This window comes from Tympanuchus pallidicinctus, unplaced genomic scaffold, assembly GCF_026119805.1.
Source record: "Tympanuchus pallidicinctus isolate F22 unplaced genomic scaffold, pur_lepc_1.0 scaffold5, whole genome shotgun sequence".
NCBI lineage: Eukaryota > Metazoa > Chordata > Aves > Galliformes > Phasianidae > Tympanuchus > Tympanuchus pallidicinctus.
In genome coordinates, this window is record NW_026294769.1 from 42,904,220 (window position 1) to 42,931,394 (window position 27,175).

The 27,175-nt window shown below is 39.2% G+C and overlaps 1 protein-coding gene across 4 annotated transcripts; it reads right to left on the reverse strand.

Annotated features, from left to right (window-relative positions):
- Positions 1-1,692: 1,692 nt before the first annotated feature.
- On the reverse strand, positions 1,693-27,107 carry MYBL1 (MYB proto-oncogene like 1). Of its 4 annotated transcripts, none has more exons than XM_052703868.1 (16): positions 26,724-27,107; positions 22,760-22,862; positions 22,570-22,641; positions 19,597-19,689; positions 18,336-18,556; positions 16,498-16,687; positions 16,211-16,285; positions 14,674-14,778; positions 13,281-13,514; positions 12,591-12,959; positions 12,013-12,155; positions 11,495-11,609; positions 9,720-9,836; positions 9,529-9,633; positions 6,505-6,684; positions 1,694-4,960 (listed from the first exon to the last, which is right to left on the reverse strand). In XM_052703868.1, exons 1-16 carry the CDS (start codon positions 26,921-26,923, stop codon positions 4,832-4,834), a joined length of 2,451 nt encoding a protein of 816 aa, XP_052559828.1. In that variant the 5' UTR covers positions 26,924-27,107; the 3' UTR covers positions 1,694-4,831. The 4 variants fall into 4 exon arrangements, with proteins under 4 accessions (XP_052559830.1, XP_052559828.1, XP_052559829.1 ...); XM_052703869.1 differs by having other exon boundaries at positions 1,695-4,960; positions 14,674-14,775; positions 22,760-22,865; XM_052703867.1 differs by having other exon boundaries at positions 1,695-4,960; positions 22,760-22,865.
- Between the last annotated feature and the right edge of the window lie 68 nt (positions 27,108-27,175).

Sequence of the window (27,175 nt, forward strand, 5' to 3'; positions counted from 1 at the left end):
GTCCGCGCAGTGTCTGCCAGATGACCCGCTTGTCACACTCATAATTGCTTCCCATCTGGTGTCTGGCGTACACAAAGCCTGGCCGTTTGCCAGCGCAGGGGCTCGGCACAGACTGGCCTACTTCTGGTGCTGTGGGCCGTGCAGACACCGGCTCCCTCCGTATGGCCCCGGAGAAGATGGCATTCACTTGTAAATTGCGAGCGGTGGGTTCAGGGGCTGCTCAGCCCCGCGCCCATGCAGCCAGCACACTGGTCGGGCACCAAGCGGCTTGGCACCAAGAGGCTGCCAAGCAGCACCCACGGCAGGGCAGGACAGGCACAGGTACGGCTCTGTGCTCACACTGCCTTGGGATGACACATGCACAGCTTACTTCGTTCATGGAGTTCCTGCAGAGATCTTTGAGGCACGTTGTTTATGAGTATGTTCTTTCAGTGGCCAGCTTGCTTTGTTTTGCTCCTTTTGGACTAGCTGGTTTGTTTTAATATCTATTCTTTCCATGTGCACTGTTGTCAGAAAACACAGAAAAGCAGGAATAAGGCAAACAATCCCGGGGACTGTATAGAAGAAACTTGAAATTCCATAAAAGGCAGCAGCAGGTTCCTAATTCCTTTTGCCACTGCAATTGTATCCCGGAGTCATGCAGTCTAATAGTAAGGAAGTCTACCCAGCTCCACACCTCTCTGAAAACACAAACAGTGATGAAACAGAAGAAAAAATGGAATTAAAGCAACCGACCAACCCAAGTTGATAATGAGAAATGCCATATTGTACATCTCTAACTCAAAAAACAAAAGCTGTAGCACTGAGGTCTCTTCATAATCACTAAGGTGGACTACAGTAGGTATGAGTATTCAAGTTTTAACTTCATGTAAAATGAACGTAACGTTTAAATTCCAAAGCTGTTTCTAGCACATGATGCTAGCAGAACTACAAGGATCCTATTCTGCCCCAGCTGCAGGGCAAGAGTCCAACCCACCGGAGGGATAGGCTGGCATTCTCTAGGGGAAGCCACACAGACCAGTAAGCTGCAGCTCCAAGAGGGACCTCTCTTTTGGCTCATCTGGCACAGGAATAGTAATCCTCAGCTGCCTAATGAAAGTGAGCATTTAGGCCTGTGATGCTTAAGCTTATCCAAGGTCAAGGAAACTTTTAAAAAAATATTTAAAGTGAGGTCTAGCATTAGAAGACATTAGTATGCTTATTGCCTGTATACCAAACTCTTATCTGAATGTTTGCTACGAAACTAAACGCTGGAATAAATTTCACTGTGTTTGTTGCTCACGCTGTGTTGGACCTTGGTCACATATATGGTGCAGCTATGGTCATGTCAATGCCCAGTGTTAGAAGTCTAATTTCGTGAAGCTTTATCATTCATAACATTGGATCAGTTCTGATTTGGCACAGCTCAAGTGGAATTATTCTTGTGTACAACCAGACTAATAGTAGTAGGAATTGGGCTCATTCAAACTAATCAATTCCCTAAAGACCACTTCTTCTAAATAAAACAAAGCCTTTGAGTAAAGCTCCCAGAGTGTTTGCATAGGCAAACATAGGTTGCATTTTATTCCACATTTGGCTTTCTGGAAATCGGGTTCTCATTTTTTCCACTGATCAGAGCTGTCACAGGAAAAACAGATTAGCCAGCCACATCCATGGAGAGTCTTCACTCTCACCTACCTGTGCTTCACCCTGATTTCTGCCAGCCACAAGAGCACAATCTGCCCACCTCAATGTCCCAAGCAATGGAACACTTCAAGCTTGCAAACGTGGACTGGTCTGTGAGATATTCACACAGCAATCTGGCTAGCACAGCCACAGCCAAGAAGAAATAAAGTCTAATTCAGTTTAACATGTATTAACATGTATTGAAAAATAAAATTAAAAAAAAAAAACCACACAATACAACTTACACTTGCTTTTAACTTTCAAGACCTAAACACGTACACTTAAATATCATTTCTACCATACAAAATGGTAGGAATGCAAAAAAGCTTTAACAATATTCTTTATCCCTTTGACTGCCTCCCCTATGTAAATATCTGTGTTGAAATCTTGAAAGACAAAAAAGTATTAACCAAATACAAGGAGACTTACATGTAGCCTGGATTGAAGCATGTACTGCCACAGGACTCCATCTTGCAGTGGAACTCAGTGGAACTTGTGATCCATGTTTCTCTGCACCCAACCCAGAAAATATTATGCGACTTGCAGCATTACGTGCATGCATAAGTGTTGCTTTAAACAGCACCAAGTGTTTAAGTTCTCAAACAAAAGGGACATACAGTAACATGGTACATAGATGCTTTATTTCTGACATTAATATGGTCTGCCTTGTGTGTGAGATTCTCTTACATAAAAGTTTGTAGTACAACAAAAACTAAGATAAACAAGGTGTTTGTTGTACATTATGTCAAACCTTAAAACAAACAAAAAAAAAATTGAGTAATATGTATTTAGTTTTCATGCAAGTTTGGCTGCTGCATGTGGTCTACTTACAAACTGAAAGAAATGCAAATGCACACAACATTCAAAAAATAATAAAAGATGCCCGACATCAAAGATTAAAACCTTCTTGCTAAAGAAACAAAATAGGAGTTAACTAGATGATCCAACCAATACCAAACCAAATTAATACTACTTGTAATAAATCTATGCTTAAACTCAGAATAGGGAGCTTTTATGATACCATTTCTGCTGAAATATATCATCCATATTCTGCATATTCGTTCTCTTTAAATAAGTTCTTTAGTCCTCGGAGAATTACATGCAGCCTCCAGCATAAAATGTTTTTGTTAAATCCACTGTGATAATGTACAGCTACATCTAGTACTGCCAAGAATTCCAGTTCCCTCCTCTTGGATCTCACTGGTGAGTAATCTCGGCATGATGGATCTTTTCTGATCCCATTAGGTATAGGATTCCCCTCTGTCCTCCTCCTTAAAATTTTGGTCTGAATTGAAAACTGCTAAAAATGTTTATGCCTACTACTATCATAGCCAGGTGAATATTTAATATTTAAGATAAAATAAAAAACTCTTAAAAATAAGGATTGTATAAGCTCTGAGATGTTTAAAAAAGTTAAATAACCAATTACTTTCTTTGTGTCGACTCATCATGTGTTAAAATTCCCCACCAATACGTTACTCTCTACCATCTTTGATATTAAAATGATAGGAATACTTTCCACACCCTGCATAGTACTGGTTGATCTCATTAAGTTAACCAGAGAACCTGACATCATTTTTGTAACTTTACGTACAGTGCATATGATGCTCGCTCCTTCCATCTCTCATAGCAGCAAGCCGATTCTGCCACCACCTGTAGCAGCACACCCGGGAGTGGAGAGGAAGAGTGTCTGAATCATAAATAGCTAAAACTACAGTGTACAGTTCTGTTCACCTGTCAGTATTTGTTGATAACACACCATTGCCATTTGCTAGAAATTAACTACACAAAAATTTCTACAACAAAACCAAATGCAAACATTCCTTCAAAAAGAAAAAGTCAAAATAAGTGCAAATACCTAAAATAGGCAACTAAAGCAACTGTTGTGACCTGTATACTTTTAAATAAGGACCAAGATTTTCATAAATAAAAGAGCGTTCTTTGCTCTTCAGACATTTAGTAAGTATATAATGGTCAAACTTAAGTGCAGACACAACTGTTTTGAGATTCAAGGTGCCAAGTTTCTTTAAAATAATAATAATAATAATAACAATAATAATAATAAGGTATAAAATGCATTCGTTTTTAGTACCTATGCAGGACAAAGTACTTCTAGGTCACGTAAAGGACCATAGCCTTCTTTTCTAAATATATTAAAACAAGGTATGGGATGAGTTGATGTATATTGCAGGTATACCTTGCAACTATTTCGTAGACCAACATGATTTAAGGAGTATAGTGCAATCTTTATGTAGATGTAACATACAGTATGGATTTGTACACTTCAGCTCTGTCATTCTACTGCTATACCATACTTTAAGATTAAAGGTTTAAACTTGTCCTTTTTTCGTTTCAGCTGTTTTAACAGGAAACAACGTTGGCTTCTAGACAACCTGCATACATATAAATATCTACATTTAAGCTTTAAAATGAAAATAAATTATAAAAAGGCTCCTTTCCAATTTACAGATTTTTCCTTGTTACTACACACTGTACAATACATTCAACAATCATCTCATTTTGAGATTTATGAAGAAAATACTGATGCTTTACACTAAAACCTAATTCACCCCTCTCTGCCTACCTCTAGTACCATTTGCAAATAAATATATTTAACACTGTAGTTAATTTCACTGTTTTGCAGCATACCAAAAAATTAGTAGTGCAACTTTCTATCCTTCCTTTATACACCTCTCCGTTGTGTTTCTTTACATACTAGGAAAATGCTACATAAGCAAAAGCACATTCAGTCATGTATGTTGTTCATTCAGAAACCAGTAACAACCTATAACCTACTCTATACACTAGCAGAAAAAAAAGCAATGCAAGTCAAAAAAATAAATATGAAAAATAGACCTAAAAACTGTATGTTCAGTATGTACTGCAGTGCTCTTTGATGTTCTTTATAGCATTTAAAGGTGTTACTTTTTTAATATTTAAGAAATGCATTGCAGAACTGTTAGTACTATCCCTTTGTAGAGAATACAGGAGTTTTGTGTCCATTCTTTGTCAGTCGAGAGAAGAAAGGAAGCTTTAAGAAAGTCTGAAGGTTTCCCTTAGCATACTGTCTCAAAGTAAAGACTTAATTCACGAGCATTGTGCTGGCATCCCCTTCAACACTGAGTCCATTTCAATAGAAAGAGATGGTTGTCAGTTGCAGTGACCATCACAGAATCAGAGCCCTTGAAGTGTTACTGGTAGCTGTGTATGTGTTCAGATATCTTCTTGCTTGTTCAGTCATGATAAGCTGGTCTTCTGTTTTTCCATAAACAACAGCTTCCCATTCATAATTTGGCTGCATAAAACAAAATTCAATTTAAAAGATTATTCTTTTAACAAAAATATTTCTTCTTTAGAATTAAGCAAATCTCATGTAGCCTTATAGAGTAGTAATAAATTATGAAATTCTAGCAATACTGTATTTCACTGGGATGGATTTGTCTTCTGCAAGAAAGAGCAATACCAAAACTCGTGACAAAGCTCCTTCATCCTCCCATAAATCCATCTCATCGGCAGTGGGCTACAACATACGATAAATGCTCTTAAAAACAGATTCGTTCACAAGATTTGAAACACAAAAGGGTAGTTAATTAAGTTGTCTTTTTTGATATATTCTCCTTTAAATATGCTAAGCTGAACAAGAAGCAAAAAGCATTATTGACAGCTGTCTGGGTGATATCAAGGAAGGCAAAAGAGTTTGGCAGCTGAAAGAAATACTGTAAAGGACTTAAATGAACCGAGCTGACAGCTGTGCAAGGACAGCCAGACATGGTAAAGGCATTAGAAGCAAAAATAATGAATGGAAGAGCCACTTTCCTGCTTATTCCAGGAAGCAAATCCTGCACGTTTACATGAGTCACTGAATCTCAAAGTGATTTCTAGTAGCTCAAAATCAGAACTGACACTAGCAGTCTGTAGCATAAGGAAGTATTCAAGATTCTCATTTGTGCAGGAGGGAGAAAAACTCATCTAAAATCACAGAGAAAATCAGCCATTTGAATTTCACTATTAATTTAGCATAACTTTGATTCATGGAAGGCCCTCGTGATTAGAAGAACTAGTAAACTGAATTCCACTGGGGAAGGAAGGAAGGAAAAGAGGAAGTTGGTTCAATGGGAATACTGGTGAGTACAGTATGGCTGAGTCCCCTTTCAAGCATTCTGAAGTGCACAGTTCTCAGCCAGGCAGACACACCGACCTTTAGTACAATTCACAGCATTTAATAATTCTTTTTTGGAATCGCAAAGTTATGTGGCGTTTATTCTTTCTTATCATTAAAAAGGATCAGCAAATAATATCGTTGTCTTTGTACTTAAAAACACAGCACTGTTATAATGGTTAAGTGAAAAATGGAAGATAAGGCTCTAAGTGCCCTGTCTTCCTATTTTTTAACTTTTAGAATTTATTCAGATAAGTGAATGTTATGAGAAGGCAGAAATACATTAACTTCTATGGGACAAAACTATAGGTGCCAAATCAGGTCAAAGAGAATCTCTCCTGAAACCTGGTGGTCAAAACGCACACCCAAAAACTAGGTTCCATATAAAGCTCAATAGAACATTTCCAGACAGACATTACAACAAGACAGAAATGGAAAAGCAAAAGCAAAAAGGAAAAAGGAAAAGGAAAAAGGAAAAGGGAAAAGGGAAAAAGGGAAAAGGGAAAAGGGAAAAGGGAAAAGGGAAAAGGGAAAAGGGAAAAGGGAAAAGGGAAAAGGGAAAAGGGAAAAGGGAAAAGGGAAAAGGGAAAGAGAAAAGGGAAAGGGAAAGGGAAAGGGAAAGGGAAAAAGGAAAAGGAATAATCTGCTAACCAAACTAAAAGAACAGTTTGAAACCAGACCTGAAGGGATTTCTCCAGTTTGACATTTTTTGAAGAACATGCATTCAGTTTCTTCTTAATTACTGCATTTGCTTTGTTTGATGAATTTGTGTCTTGGTTTTCTGATGTCAAGTTTCGTCTGTTGTCATGTATTTCCAACAGTGGTATCATTAGTAAAGATGTAGTATATGCATTTTCTGACTATAAATAAAAAAAAGGATAGGGAACATGAATAGTAATTAGTATTTCATAAAAATAATATTCAACTGCTGTGGTCAAAGAAGTAAAAATGTAAAACAAAACAAATACTATCAGATAGACCCTCAGAAAAAAGCTGAAAGGAAAAGTGATGAACATTGTGTAAGTGAACTGGCTCGGTGGCTACAATTCATAGTCAATTCTGATGATCAGCGTCCACCGTGATTTCAGCACTACTGAGTAGACAGTTTCTCCATCCCATATGGAGCCATGCTACAGCTGATGATATTTTGTTAAGAGCAAGACTTTATTAAGTGTTAACTACAGAACAATGCTAAGGAAGAAAGCTTGTAGTTCAGTTCTAGTTGAAGCCTTATAAAATTAAGGACAAGAAGATTAGAGTAAAACTCTCCCCCCCGAAAAAAAAAATAACCCAAAAAACCAACCCATGGAATCATAGAATGGTCTGGGTTGAAAAGGACCTCAAAGACCACTTAGTTTCAACCCCCCTGCCATGGGCAGGGTCACCATCCACCAGACCAGGCTGCCCAGAGCCACATCCAGCCTGGCCTTGAATGCCTTCAGGGATGGGGCATCCACAGCCTCCTTGGGCAACCTGTTCCAGTGCTTCACCACCTGCTGAGTGAAAAACTTCCTCCTAATATCTAACCTCAACCTCCCCTGTCTCAGTTTAAAACCATTGCCCCTTGTCCTATCACTATCAGGAGGATCTGCTCCATGATCTTCCCAGGCTCAGAGGCGAGGCTCACCAGCCTATAGTGCCCCTGGTCTTCCTTTCTCCCTTTCTTAAAAATGGCGGTAATGTTTCCCTTTTTCCAGTCACCCGGACTTCACCAGAACAGCCATGATTTTTCAGATTTGATGGAGAGCAGCTCAGCAACCACACCAGCCATCTCTTTCAGAACCCTAGGATGGATATCATCTGGCCCCATGGGACTTACATACAGTCAGTTTCATAAGGAGGACTCGGACTTGTTCCACTGCTTCAGTGGGATGCAATCCACTCCTCTCACCCACACCTAGAGGTTCAGGGTCCCGGCAGACACGAGAGCCTGACCACCAGTGAAAACCGAGGCAAAGCACTTATTGAGCACCTCAGGTTTTTTCATATTTGAGGAAGCCACTGCTCTGTTCTCATCTATCAGAGGGGGAACACTCTCCTTGGCCTGTCTCCTCCTGCGTATGTACCTGCAGAACCCCTTCTTGTTATTTTTCACATCTCTTGCCAAGTTCAGCTCTATCTGTGCCTTGCCTTTCCTAATCCTATCTCTACACATGCAGACAATGCCCCTATATTCTTCGCAGGCTACACAGCCCTGCTCCCACTTCCTGTGTATTTCTCCCTTTTCCCCCAGTTTAAGCTGCAGGTCCCTGCTCAGCCATGCCAGACGCCCACCTTCTCTGCTCAATTTCTTCTGCTGCCTCAATAGTATCAAGGAAAGAACTGTTTTAAGAACTGAAATAAGGACTGGATTGACCATTCCACAAGATGAGTTCTATACGCTAATAGAATTTCTGGAAATAAAGAAAAACATCCAGCTTTACTACAGCAGAGCAGAAGAAAGGTATATGGCAGTGTTAGAGAATAACATTAGACGAGAACAACTGCAACAAAAGTATTTGTTTGCTTACAAAAACACTCCATTAAAATGTGTTAAACTACCTTTGTATATTTATTCTACCTTGGACCTTACTCCTAGCTGACCTCCCCATAGAGGCACAATTTGCACGTAAGACATTTTAAAATCAGATATCACTAGCATCTCTCCTCCTAGCTGAGCACTCCTACTGCACCAGCACCTGTCTGTCACTGGAAAGGAAGAAAAGTGATTCCTCCCAATCCACTGTAGCAGTACATAATGGTGCACCTCATTTTTAGCTTAATAACTTGAGCATAAGAGAAGGACAATACAGCATTCCATAACAAGACATTACTAAAAGAACACTCAGTATTTTATTCCTGTTTTGAACAACTGCAGCTATGAGCAATACTCACAAGAGTGATGTTTTTGGGGAAGCAGGGAATTTCCACTAGGTGGCAGAGCACCTAACACCTAATAGACACAAACACTTATGGTGGAGTCTAAGGCATTTAAGAAGGGAATTTAGAAAACCAGCTACAATTATCAGAAGGGGTATGTCTTAAGCACATGTTGTTTTAGGTACTTAAACAGGGCTTAACACCTGATCAAGATTCAAAAACATTTACTCTCATAATTAAACACCTGCGTGCATTATTGTAATATTTATATTAGTTTTCCCACAGACTGCAAGACTAAAGATTAAGCTATTTAATTATTCTATTGGAATAATATTAGGCTACTTTTTAAAGGAATACGGGACCAAGGCAGCCTCCTATCTGAACTTCTGATGTCTTGATCACTGAGGAAGAGGTACTCAGATAGTTTCAGGAAGAGAAATGTCACCAATTTTATCTCCTACATGACTGATATTTCTTATTATATTTCCTATTACATTAAATGGGAAAAGGAAAAGTGTGCTGCCTAGTATGCAAGTAGTTATTCTCATATCACGTCCAACAGAATGTCTAGCATGCAAAACACAGCTGTAAACATCATCTACTTGGTTTAGAGAGCTTCATGTGCCATAAATTTCCTGCTTCTGTGCCCTGAAGGCCTGAAAGGAGGAATTAACCAATGGAAGCCCAATGTTCAAGTGCTGCTTAAGTACTCGAAGTAATATTTCAAAATAAAAGTGATTCTCGCTTCATAGATTTATGAATCTAACCTCAAACCAAACTCTTGTAGCTGCTACAGTGAAAGACATTCAATTCTACATTCATACTGCATTAATATTAATACGTACCTGTACATCCAAGCCACTGTCTTCTGTGAAGAGCTGGGCACCAAGCTCTTCTTTTTCCCATGCATCCAGGACCAGTGATTTTCTGACTTTTTTAGAAGAATTGTGCTGCAATAAATGTTTTGCAGAGAAGGATTGTAAAATATTACTTAAAAGCTGTTACTGCCTAGCTGAAATTATTATTATGAAGTTACCTCCTGCTTGCAGCTTTTATACACAGAGTCATCTTCCTCCTTGAGAAATATATCTGTTCCAGTTTCCTCTTTCAAAACTTCCCTAATGTCTTCCTCCAAGAAGGCAAGTGGTTGTGACTAAGTTTATTAAAAAATAGAGGAGAAAATACAGGAAGTCCATTAGCTGCTAGTTTTTACTTTTTACTTTTTTTCACTTTTTACTTTTGCCAAATAAGAGATATTGCAAAACATAACAGTAGCTTAAATCCTTTCTCTGCTACTAAGGATCAACATTTCAAGGCTATGCATGTTACTCCATGTTATTTCTATCGTACACGCACACAGTGCCTCATGAACAAAAACCCAAAACCCACTCAGTTAGCGTTGAAGAAGACATGCAAACTATTTGTTCACATTTTTACAATAGCTAATCATTGACAAAAGGAATACAAACTCCTTATATACACAAAGTACACACAAACACACACATGTACACACGTGTATGGACACAAACATACTCAAAACTGTAATACTGAAGTACGACTCTCGCTAGGAAAGGAATTTATATTAGTTTTAACACAAATCTTTGAATAAGACATCGATAGTCCTCAGTACAGTGCAGAATTTCACAGAAGCCATACAGATGGCTCCTTTGTGTACCAACAGGAGAAGAATTCCCCTAAGCCTTCAAGATTTGATTTTGAACAGGAGGTTAACAGTGGACAGAAACAGTCATGCCAAACCGCTCCATTTGCATAGTGAGAGACTGTGAATCTATAGGGTAACACAGATGGTGCCAAGCCCTGTGGCAAAGTCTGAGCTACCTTCTGTGTCTGTAAAAAAAGCAGTCAATATACATTGGCTGGAATTTTTTCAGAACTTGAAAAGCATGTGTCTGCTGGATTCCAAAAGTTATTATGCATTAGCATACCTAAGCTAGGTTAAGAAGGAAGCAAAAATTGGGTTGTTTGAAAAAAAATGTAGCATTATTCATAGTCAACCAAAAAAAAGCCTTCTGTCACTGCCAGAAGAATCAAAGGAGTCACAAATTGCTAAATTAAGGTTTTGTTTTTAGGATGAAGAAAATTCTAGGCTTCACTCAAGTAAGAAGGGTAGAACACTTCTAAGCATCTTCCCATCCAAAAGAGCTCAGAATACTAGCATGCTGCAGTAAACATCAAGTTTCCATTCTAACAGTTTTGAAAGAACCAAAACCAGAAAACAACTTAGCTCTTACATGGTCCAGAAGATTCAAAGATAGCACATTTTTTCAAGTTAAATGTGAATATTGCTCAAAATAAAGAAGTCGTTCATATTCAGCTGCACCAGATAGCTGTCAGTAGGTATCTGACTGAAGAATCCATTCACTCTCTCACTTATGATTCTTCTTTTTGAAAAATCAGAATGCTGAAGTATTAAAACTAAAATCTCAGACACTGATGCTACCACCTAATATGAGGTACATTGTTAACATGGCTAGTTCAACCTAAATTAACTGACAAACGTAGAAGCAAGGTTTTAGTCTTTGTCAGTATTCCTAGATTTACAGGTACTGAATGCCATTCAAAAAGGCAATGCCTCAGTACTACACTGAAAGTCTACAGTCTGTCTGGCGTAAAAGAACTGAAATGTTTTATCTACAGCCTAGCAATTCTGCAGGATAGTGCTGAAATTGACTGAAACATTAGCATTGTTAGAAAAAGCTTCCAAAGATCACGCTAGGGCTTACAACATCTAAAAAATAAGGGAGTATTTGTAATTTAAATAACAAGATAATAAGTTATGTCATCACATACCGTAAGTTTGAGAGGGCCATACTTTTTTTCCTGAGCAGCCAAAGCATTTTTAAAAGGAGTTGGTGTCCTTGGTGTTGAACCCAACAGGGATCTTCTAATTGTGGGAGTCCGAAAGCTATTAAACATAGAAAACTGTTCACATGTGTTTAAATATTTTACTTTATCAACAGTAATTTCATAAAATGAATCTACAAGCCAAACACCTTAAAATACCTTAATTCACACAATAGGTATCACCATCATTAATCAATAAGTATTACAATCACAATAATATTACCCTAGCTATATAAAAAATTGAAATTAAATTCTGCTTTTTAGAAAAGGAAAAAAATTAACTGAGTACAAGTCACTATTAAATTAAATAGAAGGCCAGTTTATGTTAACATACAAACATTTAAGTGTTGCGGTTTCTAAAACTCATTCATAGCATGACTATAGGTAGAATGATTTCTCAATGCTTAGAAAAAACTTGCTTTTATTTAAGCAACTCCAAGAGATGCTTAATGAAATAATCCTACCCTGCATTTTCCTTCTGATCTGTTGGTGTTGTTTCCTTGTGTAGAGGAGTCGTAATAAGAACTTTCTGCCCACAGATTGGCGTTGATGTAAATGCAGGATTTTCAAGGTTAAATTGTTCATTTCCAGAGCAAGTGTTGAAAAACTAAGCAAACAAAGGACAACGAGATCACTGTATCAAGCATTAAAATCTGTATGTGTATCAGAAGGGTTTTCACTGAGAAACCCAAATAAACTGGTTTTGATTTATACATCAAGATATTTGCCATATTTATCACTCAAACTTCTTAAAATCCCTACTGCTTGTTTATGTCAGAGACGGCAGGCCTTTACCTACAATTGCTTGCATGATTAAGAGTGATCTGAGCTGCAAGTCCCCCACTGAAATAGTCAGTCTTCAAAACAAAGGAAACGTGTTATTTTAACATTTCTTGACAGATCTACCCGAAACAAATGTTTTAAGAAGTCTTTGGACGTATTTGCTTAGGTTGGGATGCACTACTAGAGAAGAAAGTACTTGTAATTTACAACCCAGCCACTGTGGTCTTCGTAGCTTAGCCACATTTAAAAACAAACTCACCTGTGATGGAGAAAATGGTAGTGTTTTCACTGGTGTGTGCTTTAGTGCAACACTGATGGCATCGTTACACAAGCCATCATTCAGTTCATTAACTGGCGATTGCCCAACACGCAATCTCTTCTTCTTTCTTAGGATAGCAGGCGGAGTGCTATATTTAGTCACATTTGGAGTGGTTGGAAAAACTGCCTCTTCCTCACCACTGATGCTGCTGTGTTTTTTGCCATCAAGCATGACACTGACATTAAACTGGCACTCTGCAGCCCGTTCGTTGTGTTGAATCCGCATTAGTTTTAATGGAGCTGGCTTGACAGGAGATGCAACAGCCTCTGAAAGGTCAAAACTGGTGACATCACTCCAAGCTAAAGGATCCTATGAGGCAAGATACAAAACACTCAAACACGAGCAGGTTTATCCAAGATTATGTCACAACAACTAAGCCAATCTTACAACTTTCTTCCCGCGCAGCTTATGTAATGAAAAATTACACTCCCTGTGCCTTACAAACAAGACTAAAACACAAAACATTTTAAAGCAAGGAATAAGAATAAAACAAATCACTTGGTATAAGTGAAACTACAGCCAAGTGCAGTATAAGGTAATTTCAAAAATGCTTTATACTGATTAAGCTCTGATGTCCCTAAATAACTTTTTCGTTTTCTTTTCTTAAAAATAGCATGAATACAGACTTACTGATTCAATAAGCTCTAGTGTCTCTGCAAATTCAGGAATGGTTTGTAGAGATGATAACACTGCATTTGCTTCCACTGCCAAATACTTAGTCGGTGAATTCTGCTGAGTGGATGTGCCCTGGGTCTCATCAATGCTGTAGAACTCACTTGTTTGTTCCCCAAGGCTATTTAGTGTGTTAGGCACACAGTCTTCCATAACAAAACTTCCAGACCAGCTAGGTAAGCCTCCAGCTTGCTGAAAGATTTGAAAAAATGTTTTGAGCTTATTTAGCTTAGAAATTGAGCAAAGTCAATTGTTAAGCAAGGGAGAAAAAGAGTTGAATGTGGAAAGACTAAACATAACTATTAATTTCACTTTTTCAAACACTAATTATCTGTTCAAATTAAATGCAGTTAGTATTCTCCTTATATTAACACACTAAACATTCTCAAATCTTGTCAGATTTTTATCTCAACTCTCATTCATGCCTTATATGCTGATAATTAAGGAATGTATAGGAAGCCATCTGCAATGCAAGTCTCCTGTTTTTTCAGTATCACCTTAATATAAATTCATTTTCACTAAAGAACAAGATTCCTTTTAAGATCAGAAACTCTAGAAGATTAAATGCTCCCAGTATGACAGGAGATTTTTAATGAAGATTCTACACTAATAATTTGCTTACCCTCTAAATGTTACCCTATTTTAGTACATTGCTTAGTGCTCAAGAAACAGATTTTTGTTTGCACTAAAATCTTGAAGAAAAGTTTATTCTACTGTACAAGCAGAACATTACATCATTTCAAGAGAATGCCAGGAATAGCTCTACCACAAAAAAACAGAGGTGCACCTGTAAACTAAATTAGTGATCAGTAAGGTTGAGATCTTTAGGTGTCTGATGTTGCTCCCAGTCCTTTGTTCTTGAGAAAATGTCTATCACATGCAAGCTTCTCACTCTCAATTGTAGTTCATGAAAGTTTCATACAGTGCAAATTTATATATTGCTTGACATGGCTAAATATGGATATTAAGTACTGCAAACACACACAAAAGTTTGACAGAAATATAATAATGCATCTTTCACTTTTCTGTCAAACAGCTGATTGACATTGCTGATTTACAGAACTGAATTGCAGGGACACGAACAAGCATGTGCTAACTTTTGAAAGGGATTAAAATCATGGCTCTTAAATTGGGAACAACTGTCAAACTGCAGGTCATATTTCCACTGCTTTTACAGTTTAGAAAACTGTGTTTTGCCTCAATTCAATATACAGACTTTGTTTTACAACTGATCGATAGCTTCCATTTTAAAAGGTCAAAAAAAAAAGGCAAATCCAACATCCATGTCTACATTTCTGAAGATTAGTCTCAGTAAAGTCTACTGAAATATTTATAGAAATGCAGTCCTTACAGATGATAATCGTTTCCTTCTGATTTCATTCTCTGCTGACATGAGCAGCAACTCAAGTTCCTTTATTTTCTTTTCTTTGTCAGGATCATCATCAATAAATGACTGCTGAAAAATTTAAGAAAGAAGCCGTTACTATTTTCCACTTTTACCACCCCTCCACAGCAAGGATTCCACATGATATTTAAGCTACATTTTTACCAACAATCTGCTGGAACAAAGCTGTACCAACTGAATCATGTTTGGTAACACAGTACTCACGTGCAAGCAAAACAAGTCTAGAAATTTACAGGAGAAGGATCTGATGTTATATTATACAAGTTACTATTCTAATATGGTTTCTAAGATAATCTATAAATGCCAAGTACAGCACTTTCAAACTAAAAGTCACTGTGTTTTGTCTTTCACAGAGGTAACAATATTGGCATCTTTGTAAAAGTGCTTGCATTTTCACGCATTTCCTACAATTGTGAATAATTTGGTTTTTTTCCTCACTGTGTAAGAAAGCATTTCAAATCAACATTTCCAGACAGAGCATGTAGGCAATCAGAAACTATCAGAAATGTAAACTTGTTGGAGGACTTAAAGGAGCAGAAAATATGTTATTTCTTCATAAAACAATTTCGTAGCATCAGATGCTGCGAAAAGCTTTGTTGTGATTTGTATTCTTACACAGAGATCAGCAAAGAAAATTCAGTATAAAGCATGTTAACTGCTCAAGGAAACTTAAGATTAGGCATAGAGTCCTGCAGAATGACTTTAACACACCTAGCACAAGCAAAATATTTTTTTTCCCATTGTCAAAGTTATTGTTTTACTAATTTCAAATTCACAAGAGCTCTTCCAGGAGGTTATGCTATAAGCCCAGATCACAGCATGGAAGGGGTTGAAAGGGACCTCTGGAGATTATCTAGTCCAATCCATCTAGTCTGCAATACACAAGCGATTTCAAATACATTGGCTGTTAACCAGTAATAACAACAAGCAAAAAGATACATTGGTTGTTTTCCCTCTCTGCTTTTGTTTTGTTTTTGTTTTTTTTTATACTTGACAGTCGCTCAATATATATACTTTGGTATTTAGAATGCTGCAAAACAGCACCTTCAACTCACAGATCATGTCTTTAAATCTCACAGGAGCCAGATAATTCTAACACATTATAATTTCAACCTAAATATTTAGGTAGTAACTAGGATTTAAGCCATACTTTTGTCAGAAAAGAGCACAACTGTTGTGTTAACGTACTACATACAGAACAATTCTTATGCCCTTCACTGTCACCTTATAAAGCTCTCCCAAGGAGAGAAAAGAGACTAAAGCAAACAAGCTCACTTTCAGCACTGGTATTTATAAAGACAGCTCTTTTTTTTTCTACCTAGAACTACCAATCAAGTCAGAAGATCTACTTGCAGAGGAACATGGATAAATTTAGAGGAATGATAAAGACTTAGGAATAGTTTGAAATTACACATTTACTCCTTGTTTTACAGTACAGTACACAGTACTCTCTCTTCATTTACAATTCCCAAAAACAATTTACCTGAACTAAGTTGGCAGATGCAGAAGCATGTTCTATACGGCTGTGTTCTGGTGAGGCATACTGGTACACTGGGATCTAAAAGAAACACATCATTTTAAATACCTTTAACAAAGTAGTCTATAAAATTAGTTCTATTTTATCATGCATAAAATATCTACTATAGTTTAGAAATCCTAACTTACCACAATGTTTAATAGATCTTCACTCTCACAGATGAGTTTCTAGTTCCAAATCAAATATACAATTTGCAACTGGGAAACACTAATTATTCTGAATGTGGAACTTACGTGTGTCTGAACAGGGATGTAAAATTGATTCTGAGTGTGCAAGTGTTCCATAGTCACACAAGGTTTTTGCGGAAGTGTGGATGAACCTGTTCTTTCAGAACTAGACTTTGTACCATCTTGTAGATATCCCTCCTGTTCCACCTTTCTTCGCATTGTTGAATTCCAGTGATTTTTAATTGAATTATCAGTCCTAAAATGAAAGTGTACAACAATAACTGGTCTCCATATCTCAGAACATTTAAAATACAGCATTGATCGCAGGGTCTGCACACAAATTAATCCAAGGCCTCAAATCCAGAAACTCTAGTAACTTTGATTGGAAGTTCTGTTACAAGCGTGTTAGGTATTTTCCAAAGAACTACTAGAAAGCTGCTTTTTCCAGAACTTCCTTCCACTTAATTTCGAGGCTGCAGGATGTTACAAGTAGCAAAAGAGAAGGCTTTGCTTCTGGTAACTATTAGAGGTGAGAACCTCGAGTCTTTGGATCAACTTCTATCACTAGACCATCTATACCTTGTGCTACTGAATTTGCAGAACTTCAAGCTAAGACACTTGGCTTACTGTCCTGCACTGTGATAAATACCACCCACAGTGCTCTTATCATTCAAACTCATCTTTTCTTAAGTGACAGCATGCATTCACAACACTAAATCTGTGTGCAGCTTTGTGGAAGAAAGCACCAATGCCTCGTAGTGTCACCTTGTGCAGGGAAAGCAGACATGGCCAAAGATGAATACCTATTGCCACTCCTATGGCAAAGAAAAGCTCACAGCTTGACAAGCATGATGAAATCACATAATATAAGGCAAAAGTTGAGGATGAATGCAGTGGTCTAAAATACTAGTACCATTATTACTAGCATTAAAGAAGCATGCATAAATAAAACTGGCTTTAAGTTGCATCCTTCACATGAGCTCAGCTCCAAGATGCATCCCTCCTTTTCATTGCATTACTGTCAGAATCTTCACCAGTCTCCCAGGTCTATTTGTCTACAGCGATGAGTCCCATCTTGACTTTGCTTTCAGTGGATGTGACTAAATTAGGAGTACCTCTGTCCTTATAAACTCACCCTCCCTCCCTGAAATTCTATTCAGATTCAATGCACTCCCATTCCTCCAAATGATTTCCTGAAATTTGTGATTTCAGTGCTTAATCAAGAGTAAAAACTTCTAGACAAGTATTACAAAGGACTCTTTCTCCTACCAGAACAGGTACCGCCATTCCCTATGCACAGCTAGAAAGTTACTTCCTGAACGCTCACGCTACTTTCAGAGAGAAGCATAACATTGAATTATTAACAGAACAAGGCTAAAATTTTATTTCATTAAAGTTTTTAATACACTGAAATCTTGTTCTCTACAAGCATTTAACTTGGCAATCACACTTGAAAGCCAAGAACAATCCATACAATTAATTCTTAACTTGGAGACTATAGAGTGATCATCAAGCTTAGCACCGCGCAAATGTTGCACAAAATCTTCAGGGAAAAGACTTTGATATTGTGCCACAGGATGTTAACGCATTCTTCCACTGTTACCTGCAGATACTCTCTTCAGCTCTGCAAAAGCTTTTTTGGCTTTTTGAAATTAGAAGAATTATAAGCGGTCAGAAGGATTTTGAAAGAACCCCGCAGGGTGCTAGAAGTCCTTCATTGATTTTTCTGGCTTTTTAAGAATACATAATCATATGCAAAAATCTTCAATGATACAGATTTCACTCTTTATCAAGATAGAGATGTAACAGCAGATTAACTCTGACAAGCAAATCACATTGAAAAGAAGTCTGTAATGACTGTTTTTCACATTGCAATAGCTAACATAAATAGAGTTGAAAAGCACCTTCCGGGAAGCAGCTTTGCTATTTCAGCCCATCGGTTTCCCAAACGCTTGTGAGCTTCATAGATTACTCTGTCTTCTTCTTCTGTCCACGAAGACTTTTTTACCTCAGGGTTGAGATGGTTGTGCCATCTCTCTCTGCACTGCTTGCCTATTCTTCCTTTCAGGTGTTTTGCAATTAGAGACCAGCGCTTTGGACCATACTTTTGAACTAATTCAATAACCTGGAACACAGATGGATGGATGTTATAATTTCAAATCCTAACATTTCCTATCAAAAACAAAAAAACAAAAAAAAAAACCAGGTGAAGTTTGATTTTAGACAAGGATTATAATAGTCAATTTGATAAAACATAAGACCTAAGGAAGTAGACAGTAAATGGGTTTAATTTCTTTAAATTAGTTATTAACTCCAAATTCACTGGGTTTAGAATATAAGTGCATACTGATGAAAGCAAATGTTTGGAAGCTGCAGAATTCCTATCATCCACTGCATAAAGTGATATTGAGAAATTTGAAATAGGAAGCTGTGAAGATGTCTGGTGCAATCTTTTTTCAAAAGCATCAGCATAAAAAAAAAAAAAAAAAAAAAACAACTTTCACTCCCAACCCATTTCTACAGTCTTTTGATTTTGCTGTTTGGTTTTAAAATATATTCAAAGTTTTTCCTTAAAAAAAAAAAAAACTAATGAAAACTGTTAAATAATGGATTGGGCAGGTCATATTCAGAATTTGACAAATATTAAACAGTGGGAATAAGCAGTCAATTTAAAATACAGTATATGAAAGCTGAAAGTGCATCTCTCTAAGGGGAGGCTGGGTTTTGCAGGCAAGAAGCTGCAGTGTAGATTAACGGAAGTGTGGAAAAGGAATCCAACACACCATTATTAGCTTCTTTAACAGCAGAGCATGAAAAAAATTTCCCTCTGCCCCAATCCCTTTAAGTATGGTGGGTTTGAGAAACAGAAGATGTAAATGAGATCTTTGATGCCATAAAGACATCTCTTCTGCACAGTGAGCTAGAGTTCAGCTAGCAGCCTGAGCAAAGGGAAATGAAACACTTGAGTAGACCAGACACTCCATCTGCTTAAGAGCAGCTGCATTTTTTTCCTTCACAAACAGCATAGTGCAATGTAATTCACTATGTCACATTATGTATGAGACGTCATGTGTGGGGTTGAAGCCTAAGAAAGAGGTAAACACTTCTAGCAGTTCATATGTTAATTTTATTACAGTAAAAAAGTACAGTATCAGTGCTCATTACCCTCTGATCTTCTTCTTTAGTCCAAGGACCTTTAATCAGTTCTGGGTTTAGTACTTTCTGCCATCGATGCTGGCACTGAAAATCTGAACGGTTCTGAAATAGAAGACCAGTGCAGTTGGTAAACTTTTAAATAACACATAAGACAAACATTAGTTAGCCAGAACTCTGAAGTTATTTTGAATTAAATAAAAATCTGTATAAGTTTTATTTTTAAAGTTCTCCCTTATTATTTCTTCCTTGCAAGAACATTTCTGGAAAAAAGGATTAAAAAAGCAACTTTACACAAAGTTCTAATCTGATCGCAATGGTCTTATTTGGTAATTGAGTTAACAACTTAATTTCCTTTAAAGAAAAACTTAGTTATTTCATCCTATTCCACACCTTTTCTGAACTTTAAGAAACTGTCAAAATTCTTTTGACATCAACGTTTTTCCCCATATAAATTACTGATCAAAGAAATACTACTTCTTTCATGAAAATATTTTTCTAAGCCTCAAATGTATGCATTCTCAATTTTTCACTACAGCATCAAGGAAAAGAGATTTATATCCAGTTTAGCTAACACACTAATTAAACAACGTGGCTTTTTCTGATCAGGACAGATGGTGCTTTTCTGTAGCTTCACCAAAGATCTTTTGAAATATTGCTCCCAGTTATGAAAGAGAAGATTTCACTTCACCTCCTAAAAAGCACCTGCAAGAAAATTTTGGATTACCAAGACGCTGGCTAGATCCCTAGAAATATACAGATAAGAGCCTGATCCAGTACAATTCAGGAGCATGCCTTTTATGATGCTACAACACAGTAATTTGCTGCCTTCAGTGCAAGCTGCTGGATAGCAAGTACTGATTTCAAAGCATTACCATGTGAACAAAAAGTTAAACAAGAGGCAGTTTGCAGACCACAAAAGGCACGGTTACATCTAAAATTACCATAATAATTTCAAGTTAATCACAAATAGACATTGTAGGTTTAAAAGCACACTGGAATTAATTATTATAAACACATCATTTGCTAGCAAAGATGAGCTGTAAAAGATAGACTTTCAGTATATGCTAGTTGTTCCCATCTTTGGTGGGAGAAAAATTTTGAAGTCGGAGCCTTGTAGTATTCTTACCTTCAGTTTCTGAAATCATGACATTTGGAGTAGAGGAGCAAGACATATGGTGAGATAAAACAAAGTCATTTCAACTGTTAGGTTGAAACAAAATTTCATTGTGGCTTTAGCCACAGTAAATTGAGGGAGAACAAACACAGGTTGTATTTTCTCCCCCTTGAGAGTCACCTTTCAGCATTCTTCACTTTTATCTGGGCAGAATAGAAGGGAAGGTTTATTAGTGCCCAGAACAAAAATGAAATAGTTCTAAAAACATGCTGGTAACTCAATTGGTCTTCCTAGAGAAAGAGAGTCAGTAACAAAGTGCTACTCACGCCGATCCCTGTTACGTGGCATTGTAATTTGAACATAGCAACAGGTTGCCTGGAGAGGCTGTGGAGTCTCCATCCATGGAGATATTTAAGACCTGATTGAATACAGTCAGTCAGGGCTGCCTGCCCAGGACTTGCTCCAGCTGACTGCTTGAGCAGGGGGCCCAGACCAGATGACCCAACCTCAGCAGTTCTGTTATGGGCAGTCAGATCCTCCGTGTGTATGTTTCCCATGATAGGTGGGGAACCTTTTTTCAGCTTCACTTGGGCACACCTGAACAACAGCTTTCTGTCCCAAGAAGCATTTTTTTTTCAGCTGCAAAACTTTACATGAAATCAAAGTGTTAGATAATGCAACTCCATTCTGCACTTATAGATTGGTATAAAAAAAAAAATGGTGTCAGTGTTTGATATTATCCCCGTCTTCTGCCTTTCACTCATTTTGCTGTGTGGTTTTTTTCTTCTTGGTAGGGGACAACATACATGTAAGAAATAGTGAATTACTTACAAGCTTCTTAAATTTATAAAGCTTTAGGTTTATAAACACAAGCTCAAGATCTGTGCCATCTGAGAAAAATAGTCTGTAGAAGCACACTGCATAAATACTGTGAGAACAAAGAAACCTTACAGTATTTTGAGTTCAGGTTTACTTTTACCTATTCACACTGGAATTTCATGCAACCATATAATCCCACTCAATATTATAGGAACCAAAAACAGGTCTTGATTTTTAGGTTTCGAACATTCGAATACTCTGTACCACTTCTAGGTAGTGATTTCAGCTTCAATAAATTCTAACCATGTTTTTATATTATGTATTTCTACAACATTTAATCAGAATAGAAAGAACCATCTCCCATTTTGTTGTAAGCTTTTTCTACCAGTGCAGCTCATACAGCTGATGAGTCATTTAGCAATTGAATTGACAGCTCCTTTACTCATTCCAGTTGCCTGCCAGAACAGAACATTTAAAAAATGATAATAGTAAACTTTCAAGAAACGTGCTAAGGTTCCATTAGTAACAACTGAAGATATCAGTGAGTGGAGAGGTTTACATTTAATAGGGAAGCTGACACCCCTGTAACGAGAGCGACGAAAAATAAAAACAGAAACATACAAATACCATTTCCTAACGTGCTAGGGAATCAATCCTGCTCCTCTGAAGCATCTTCCAGGTGTAATCCACTTTCCTACCTGCTTCACAAGCAAATAGTGAACTGCAGATGCAATCACCACTAGGGAAACAACGCATGGAAAACTAAAATATATTCTATAATGAAAACAAATACTAGGTGTGAATTCAAATGAAAAAACATGTACTTTTTTTTAAAAAAAAAAAAAATCAATGACTTAAGTCATTTCAGTTCACCATACGAGCCCCAAGTTTGCTGATGTCTGAGCTAGACTTCAAGTCCAAATTACAGGCATCCATTAAAACATATGCACCAGGCTTTCCTGGTTTGTTTCTTCCCAACTCCAAACTAAACATAATCAAAGTAAACAAAGATCAGAAGGAAACTTAATTGAAACAAAAACTCAACTTACTTGTAGATGACTAGCAATGAAAGCCCAATCATCTGTACCATTTTGTTCCACCAGCTTCTTCAGCTTTTCATCCTGTTAAGACAATCTCAGCCAGTAAGTATTAAAGCTATCCCAATACTAAAGAATAACACTTTCCAATATCCAACCAATATCAAATAGGAATGAAATGCATGCAAAGAAAAAAAATCACCTCGTCACGTGTCCATTTCACCCTGTTACATATCTTCTTCAAGCTTCTTTGCTGTGAGACTTCATAGTCATGATCTGCATACTGAAAGTCATCATCTTCTTCACTGCTGAGTACAAGAGAAATAAACAACTCTAATTTATTCTAACTACTTTTAGTTTTCTCCATAATCATTACATACCCTAGCATAACAAATGAAGTTCTCGTGAACATAAGACCTGCCTTTAGTAGCAACTTCATAATCACTATGTCAAAGGAACAGAATTAGTTTGAATTTCCAGGTCATATGCCAGGATACAGACGTAATTCCTTCCAAGTGAAGATGCAAGTTTAAAGCAAAAGCTGTTAAGATCATCTTTTTGTAACACATTTGCGAATTTTTATTTAAAAATAAAAAGCATAAAATGGAAAGGATCACTAGTCTGAAAAAAAAAAAAAAATCCATTCATGGCCCACTACTGTAATTCCTGCATCAAACACAACAAGGATACCAAAGAATTCAGTGTCAGCTTGAGTTTTTAAGTGGTCTTCTGCCTTGAATACCGCCCCAGTGTTCACAGAATGGCCAGGGTTGAAAGGGACCTCAAGGATCATGAATGTCCAACCCCCTGCCACATGCAGGGCCACCAACCTTCCCATTTAATACTAGACCAGGCTGCCCAGGGCCCCATCCAACCTGGCCTTGAACACCTCCAGGGACGGGGCATCCACAACCTCTCTGTTCCAGCACCTCACCACTCTCTCTATAAAGAACTTCCCCCGACATCCAACCTAAATCTCCCCTCCCTCAACTTAAAATCATTTCCCTTTGTCCTGCAGTTATCAACTCTTTCAAAGACTCGATTCCCCTCCTGTTTGTAGGCTCCCTTTAGGTACTGAAAGGCTGCAACCCCTGCGGGGCTGTCACCCCGCAGCCTTCTTTTCTCCAGGCTGAACAAGCCCAGCTCCCTCAGCCTGTCTTCATAGGGGAGGTGCTCCAGTCCCCTGATCATCTCTGTGGCTCTCCTCCGGACTCTCTCCAACAGCTCCCTGTCTTTCTTGTGCTGGGGGCTCCACACCTGGACACAGTACTCCAGATGGGGCCTCACAAGAGCAGAGTAGAGGGGGACAATCACCTCCCTGTCCCTGCTGGCCACCCTTCTTCCGATGGAGTTACAGGTCTGGTGTTACAGATACAAATCACAGCTTTGAAGACAGAAACACCGCAGCAAGAAATCAGTACAGTATACGCGCTGACCCCCTGGGGAAAGAGTCAAAGGAGCGGGAAACCTGGTAATGTTTGCAGCTCCATGTAGGTCATACTCCATCTACTGGAGAAATGCATACTTCACAGCCTTGATAAACAAAGCCTTTCAAATAGGAAGCACAGGGAAACGCTTCATGGAAACACTTAAACTTACACGTCAGTGAATCATGCTAAACAGCACTAATTTGAACAAGCGAGGAAGCCTAGGCCTAGCAGCAGGAAGGGCAGCTCCTCTGCATTAGTTTCAGCAGAGACACAGAGGAGACACATCTAGTTAAGCAGCCTTCATTATAGTGAGTTTCACACAGCATTTGAAGTTCCACCCATTTTGTTATCAATATAAAGCACAATATCACAAGTTCATATTCAGAACTAAATTTACCTTCTCACTTGAGAAATGTATTATTGCCCCCCCTCAATCGAAGATCAATAAATCCTTTCTGAGAAATGAAGCAAACCTGTGCTGGTGTCCTAAGAACTATTAGATGGCAAAGCTCTGAATTAATTTCTAGAACCTACAGTTCACCCACACAGCCTGTAGACCAGCCAAGTGTGTCTGTCAGTTATTTCACACGAAGCAAACACCTTCTCTGCAGCTAATACGAGCACACAGCCATTTAAGAAGAGCACTGCTTACCTGAAAGCATTACTACAGCACAGGACGTGCCCAACTCCTGCAAAGCCAGAGCATTCAGCATGCCTACTACAGCCTATGCTGTATCCCTCAGGAAGGTTTTCCCAACTTAACACCATGAGGCAAGTAATAAATAATTTAATAAACTTTGTGCAGACAATAAAACACAAGACAGTCAGCTTGTCTAAAGATCAATATCCTTATTCACATCTCTTGAATAAAAAGCTGGAAGTCCATTTAAAAAAAAAGAAAAATAAGAGTTTTCCATTAATTATCTTAGGACTTAAGAAAACGAGGTTTAGGAGCACAAGCAACAAGATTCTTTTTTTTTTTTTTTTTTTTCTTTTTCTTTTTCTTTTTTTTTTTGCCTCTTTCCCACAGGCTCTTGACCAACTTCAGGGGCGTATCTTGGTATTATAATGCTATTTCATACCATACAATCTACTTATAACCAAAGATTTGGCCTTGCAGTTCAGCCCACTGTCAACAGCACCTCCCTGCTCAACCAGGACGCAACAACCAGATTCAAGAACTGAGTCTCAGGTTACGTGAAAAGCTACGGATATTTAAAAATAATTAAAATATAATAATTTTTTTTTTAAAAATGGAGCTAGAGGTAGCTGAAAACCTTGCACCTGCTGTTCTGGAGCCAGTGCACCCCATTGCAGGCAGTGAGCTCACCTGCACCTGGCTCAGCACAGGGAACTGCTGCATCATTGGTCTTGTGCTGAGTGGGACACAGGATTATACAACCAACACAGAGGGACATTTGGGGATTGCTGTGATTCCAATTGGGGACAAAAGATTTTTCAAAGATGTTAGATCGTTCACCTGGCAACTCACAGCAGCTGTGAAAGTGGACTTAAATACAGCATGAATAGAGCACAGCCACTAAGTTCCATCAAATGAGTAACTGGAACAATGAAGCATTCCATGAGCTACGTGCAGGCCACTTTAAACATCTCTTATCTTAAGACTTCTTTTATTTGGTAATTCTTAGTTGAAAAAACAATAAAACTACTTCCCAACACAGTAAAAGAAAAAAACAACCAAAGAAACAATTGTAGCTTAAGAAAATTAAACTTCATTCCATTTGGGGCAAAAAAAATATATAGTTTCACCACACTTCAGTCAATGACCTTGAAATCACCATATGGGAACTTGGAACTACACTGGTTTACTCTGGGCTTTATCATCACCATTCACTGCCACAGCGCTCTTCTGGAGCTACAGGTCTCTAACCAGAGGCTTCTCTGCTACCACAGCTACTTTCATTTTCTGTTGTGACATCAAAGTCCTTCACACTCCTGACAGAGTACAGGCTGAAGCTTCGTAAAGATGAAACTACAGTTTGCAGGGGCACTGCTGAAAGTATGTTGCTACAGAACGCATGCTACAAGCAACAAAAACACCCCCTGACCTGGCTCCTGCAGACCCAAGGCTCTGCCATCAAAGCCTTCAGCACACCATTGCTCCTTACACAACAAGTACTCAACATATCGCCTTCTTGGCTCAGCTGCGCTTTTTCAGAAGAAAAGTATCTGCCAGAGAAACTGCCTGCGACTTTGAGAACGGCACCAGCTCCATGGGAGCACTGCAGCAGCCCCGGGTAGCACACACACATAACTGCTGCTGCTCACTGAGCATCCTTTCCTTTCCCGGTCCTCGTTCTCCTTTTACGTCGTTTTATCACTTTTTCAGAAAGCGATTTTCTATTTAGGACAGGAGCAATAAAGTACTTCTGCCAGACCCACGTTTGAATTCAAAGCGAAGACACACCCATCTCCATATCAGTAAACAACAAACGTATCAGAGCCATCTGCGGCCGCTGCCGAAGCCCCCGAGGAAAGCTCTCCCCCAGGAAGGCTTCGGGCCGCGAAAAAGCACCCGAGGACGCTTTTTCGCCCCAGCACAAGGGGACTCCCGCCGGGGGAGCGCCCGGGCCGGCTGTAGGGGGGGTGGGCTGAGGGGGGAGACAAGCGGGGGGCACCTGCGCGGGGAGGGGGCGGCACCCGGCGTGGGGAGGGAGGGGAAAGGCGGGGACGGCTCCCGGCAGCGCTCCGGGCCGGGCGGTGCCGTGCACTCACCTGCGCGGTCTCTTGGCCATCCTCGGCTCGCAGCATAAGGGGGGCCGCCAGGGCAGCGGAGCGCCCCAGCCCCCGCCCGAGCTCCTCGCCCCGCAACCGCCGAGCTCGGGCCGGGCGGGGGGAGGAGAGGGCCGGCGGCGGCAGAAGGAGACTTCGAGTTCCCGGGACGGCTCCCTCCCGCCCGCGGAACTCCGCGGCATCCGCAGCGCACTGCCGGCCGCCCTCAGCCCCGGCCCGGCCCGGGCGCGTCAGGCATGGCTCGGCCGGGCCCTGCCCGCAAGTACGGGGCGCGCAGCGGCTCCTCTCCCGCCCGCCGCCCCCCTCCTGTCAGAGCCGCCACGGGCTGCGGCGATGCCTTCCCGCCCCGAGCCGCCTCCTGGTCTCTCTTCGCTTCGTCTTGCCTCACCCAGGCCCGCCCGCCGCCGCCAGCCACCCCCCCCGCGGCCCCGGCT

Excerpts from the sequence above, each read along its gene's own strand:
- MYBL1 (XM_052703867.1), bottom strand. The coding sequence starts at position 26,923 with ATGCCGCGGAGTTCCGCGGGCGGGAGGGAGCCGTCCCGGGAACTCGAA. Across the intron at positions 16,688-18,335 it reads GCAAAGCTGCTTCCCGGAAG|GACTGATAATTCAATTAAAA; the intron begins GTGCTTTTCAAC and ends CTTTCATTTTAG. Across the intron at positions 13,515-14,673 it reads GAAGGAAACGATTATCATCT|CAAGCTGGAGGCTTACCTAG; the intron begins GTAAGGACTGCA and ends CAAATCTTTCAG.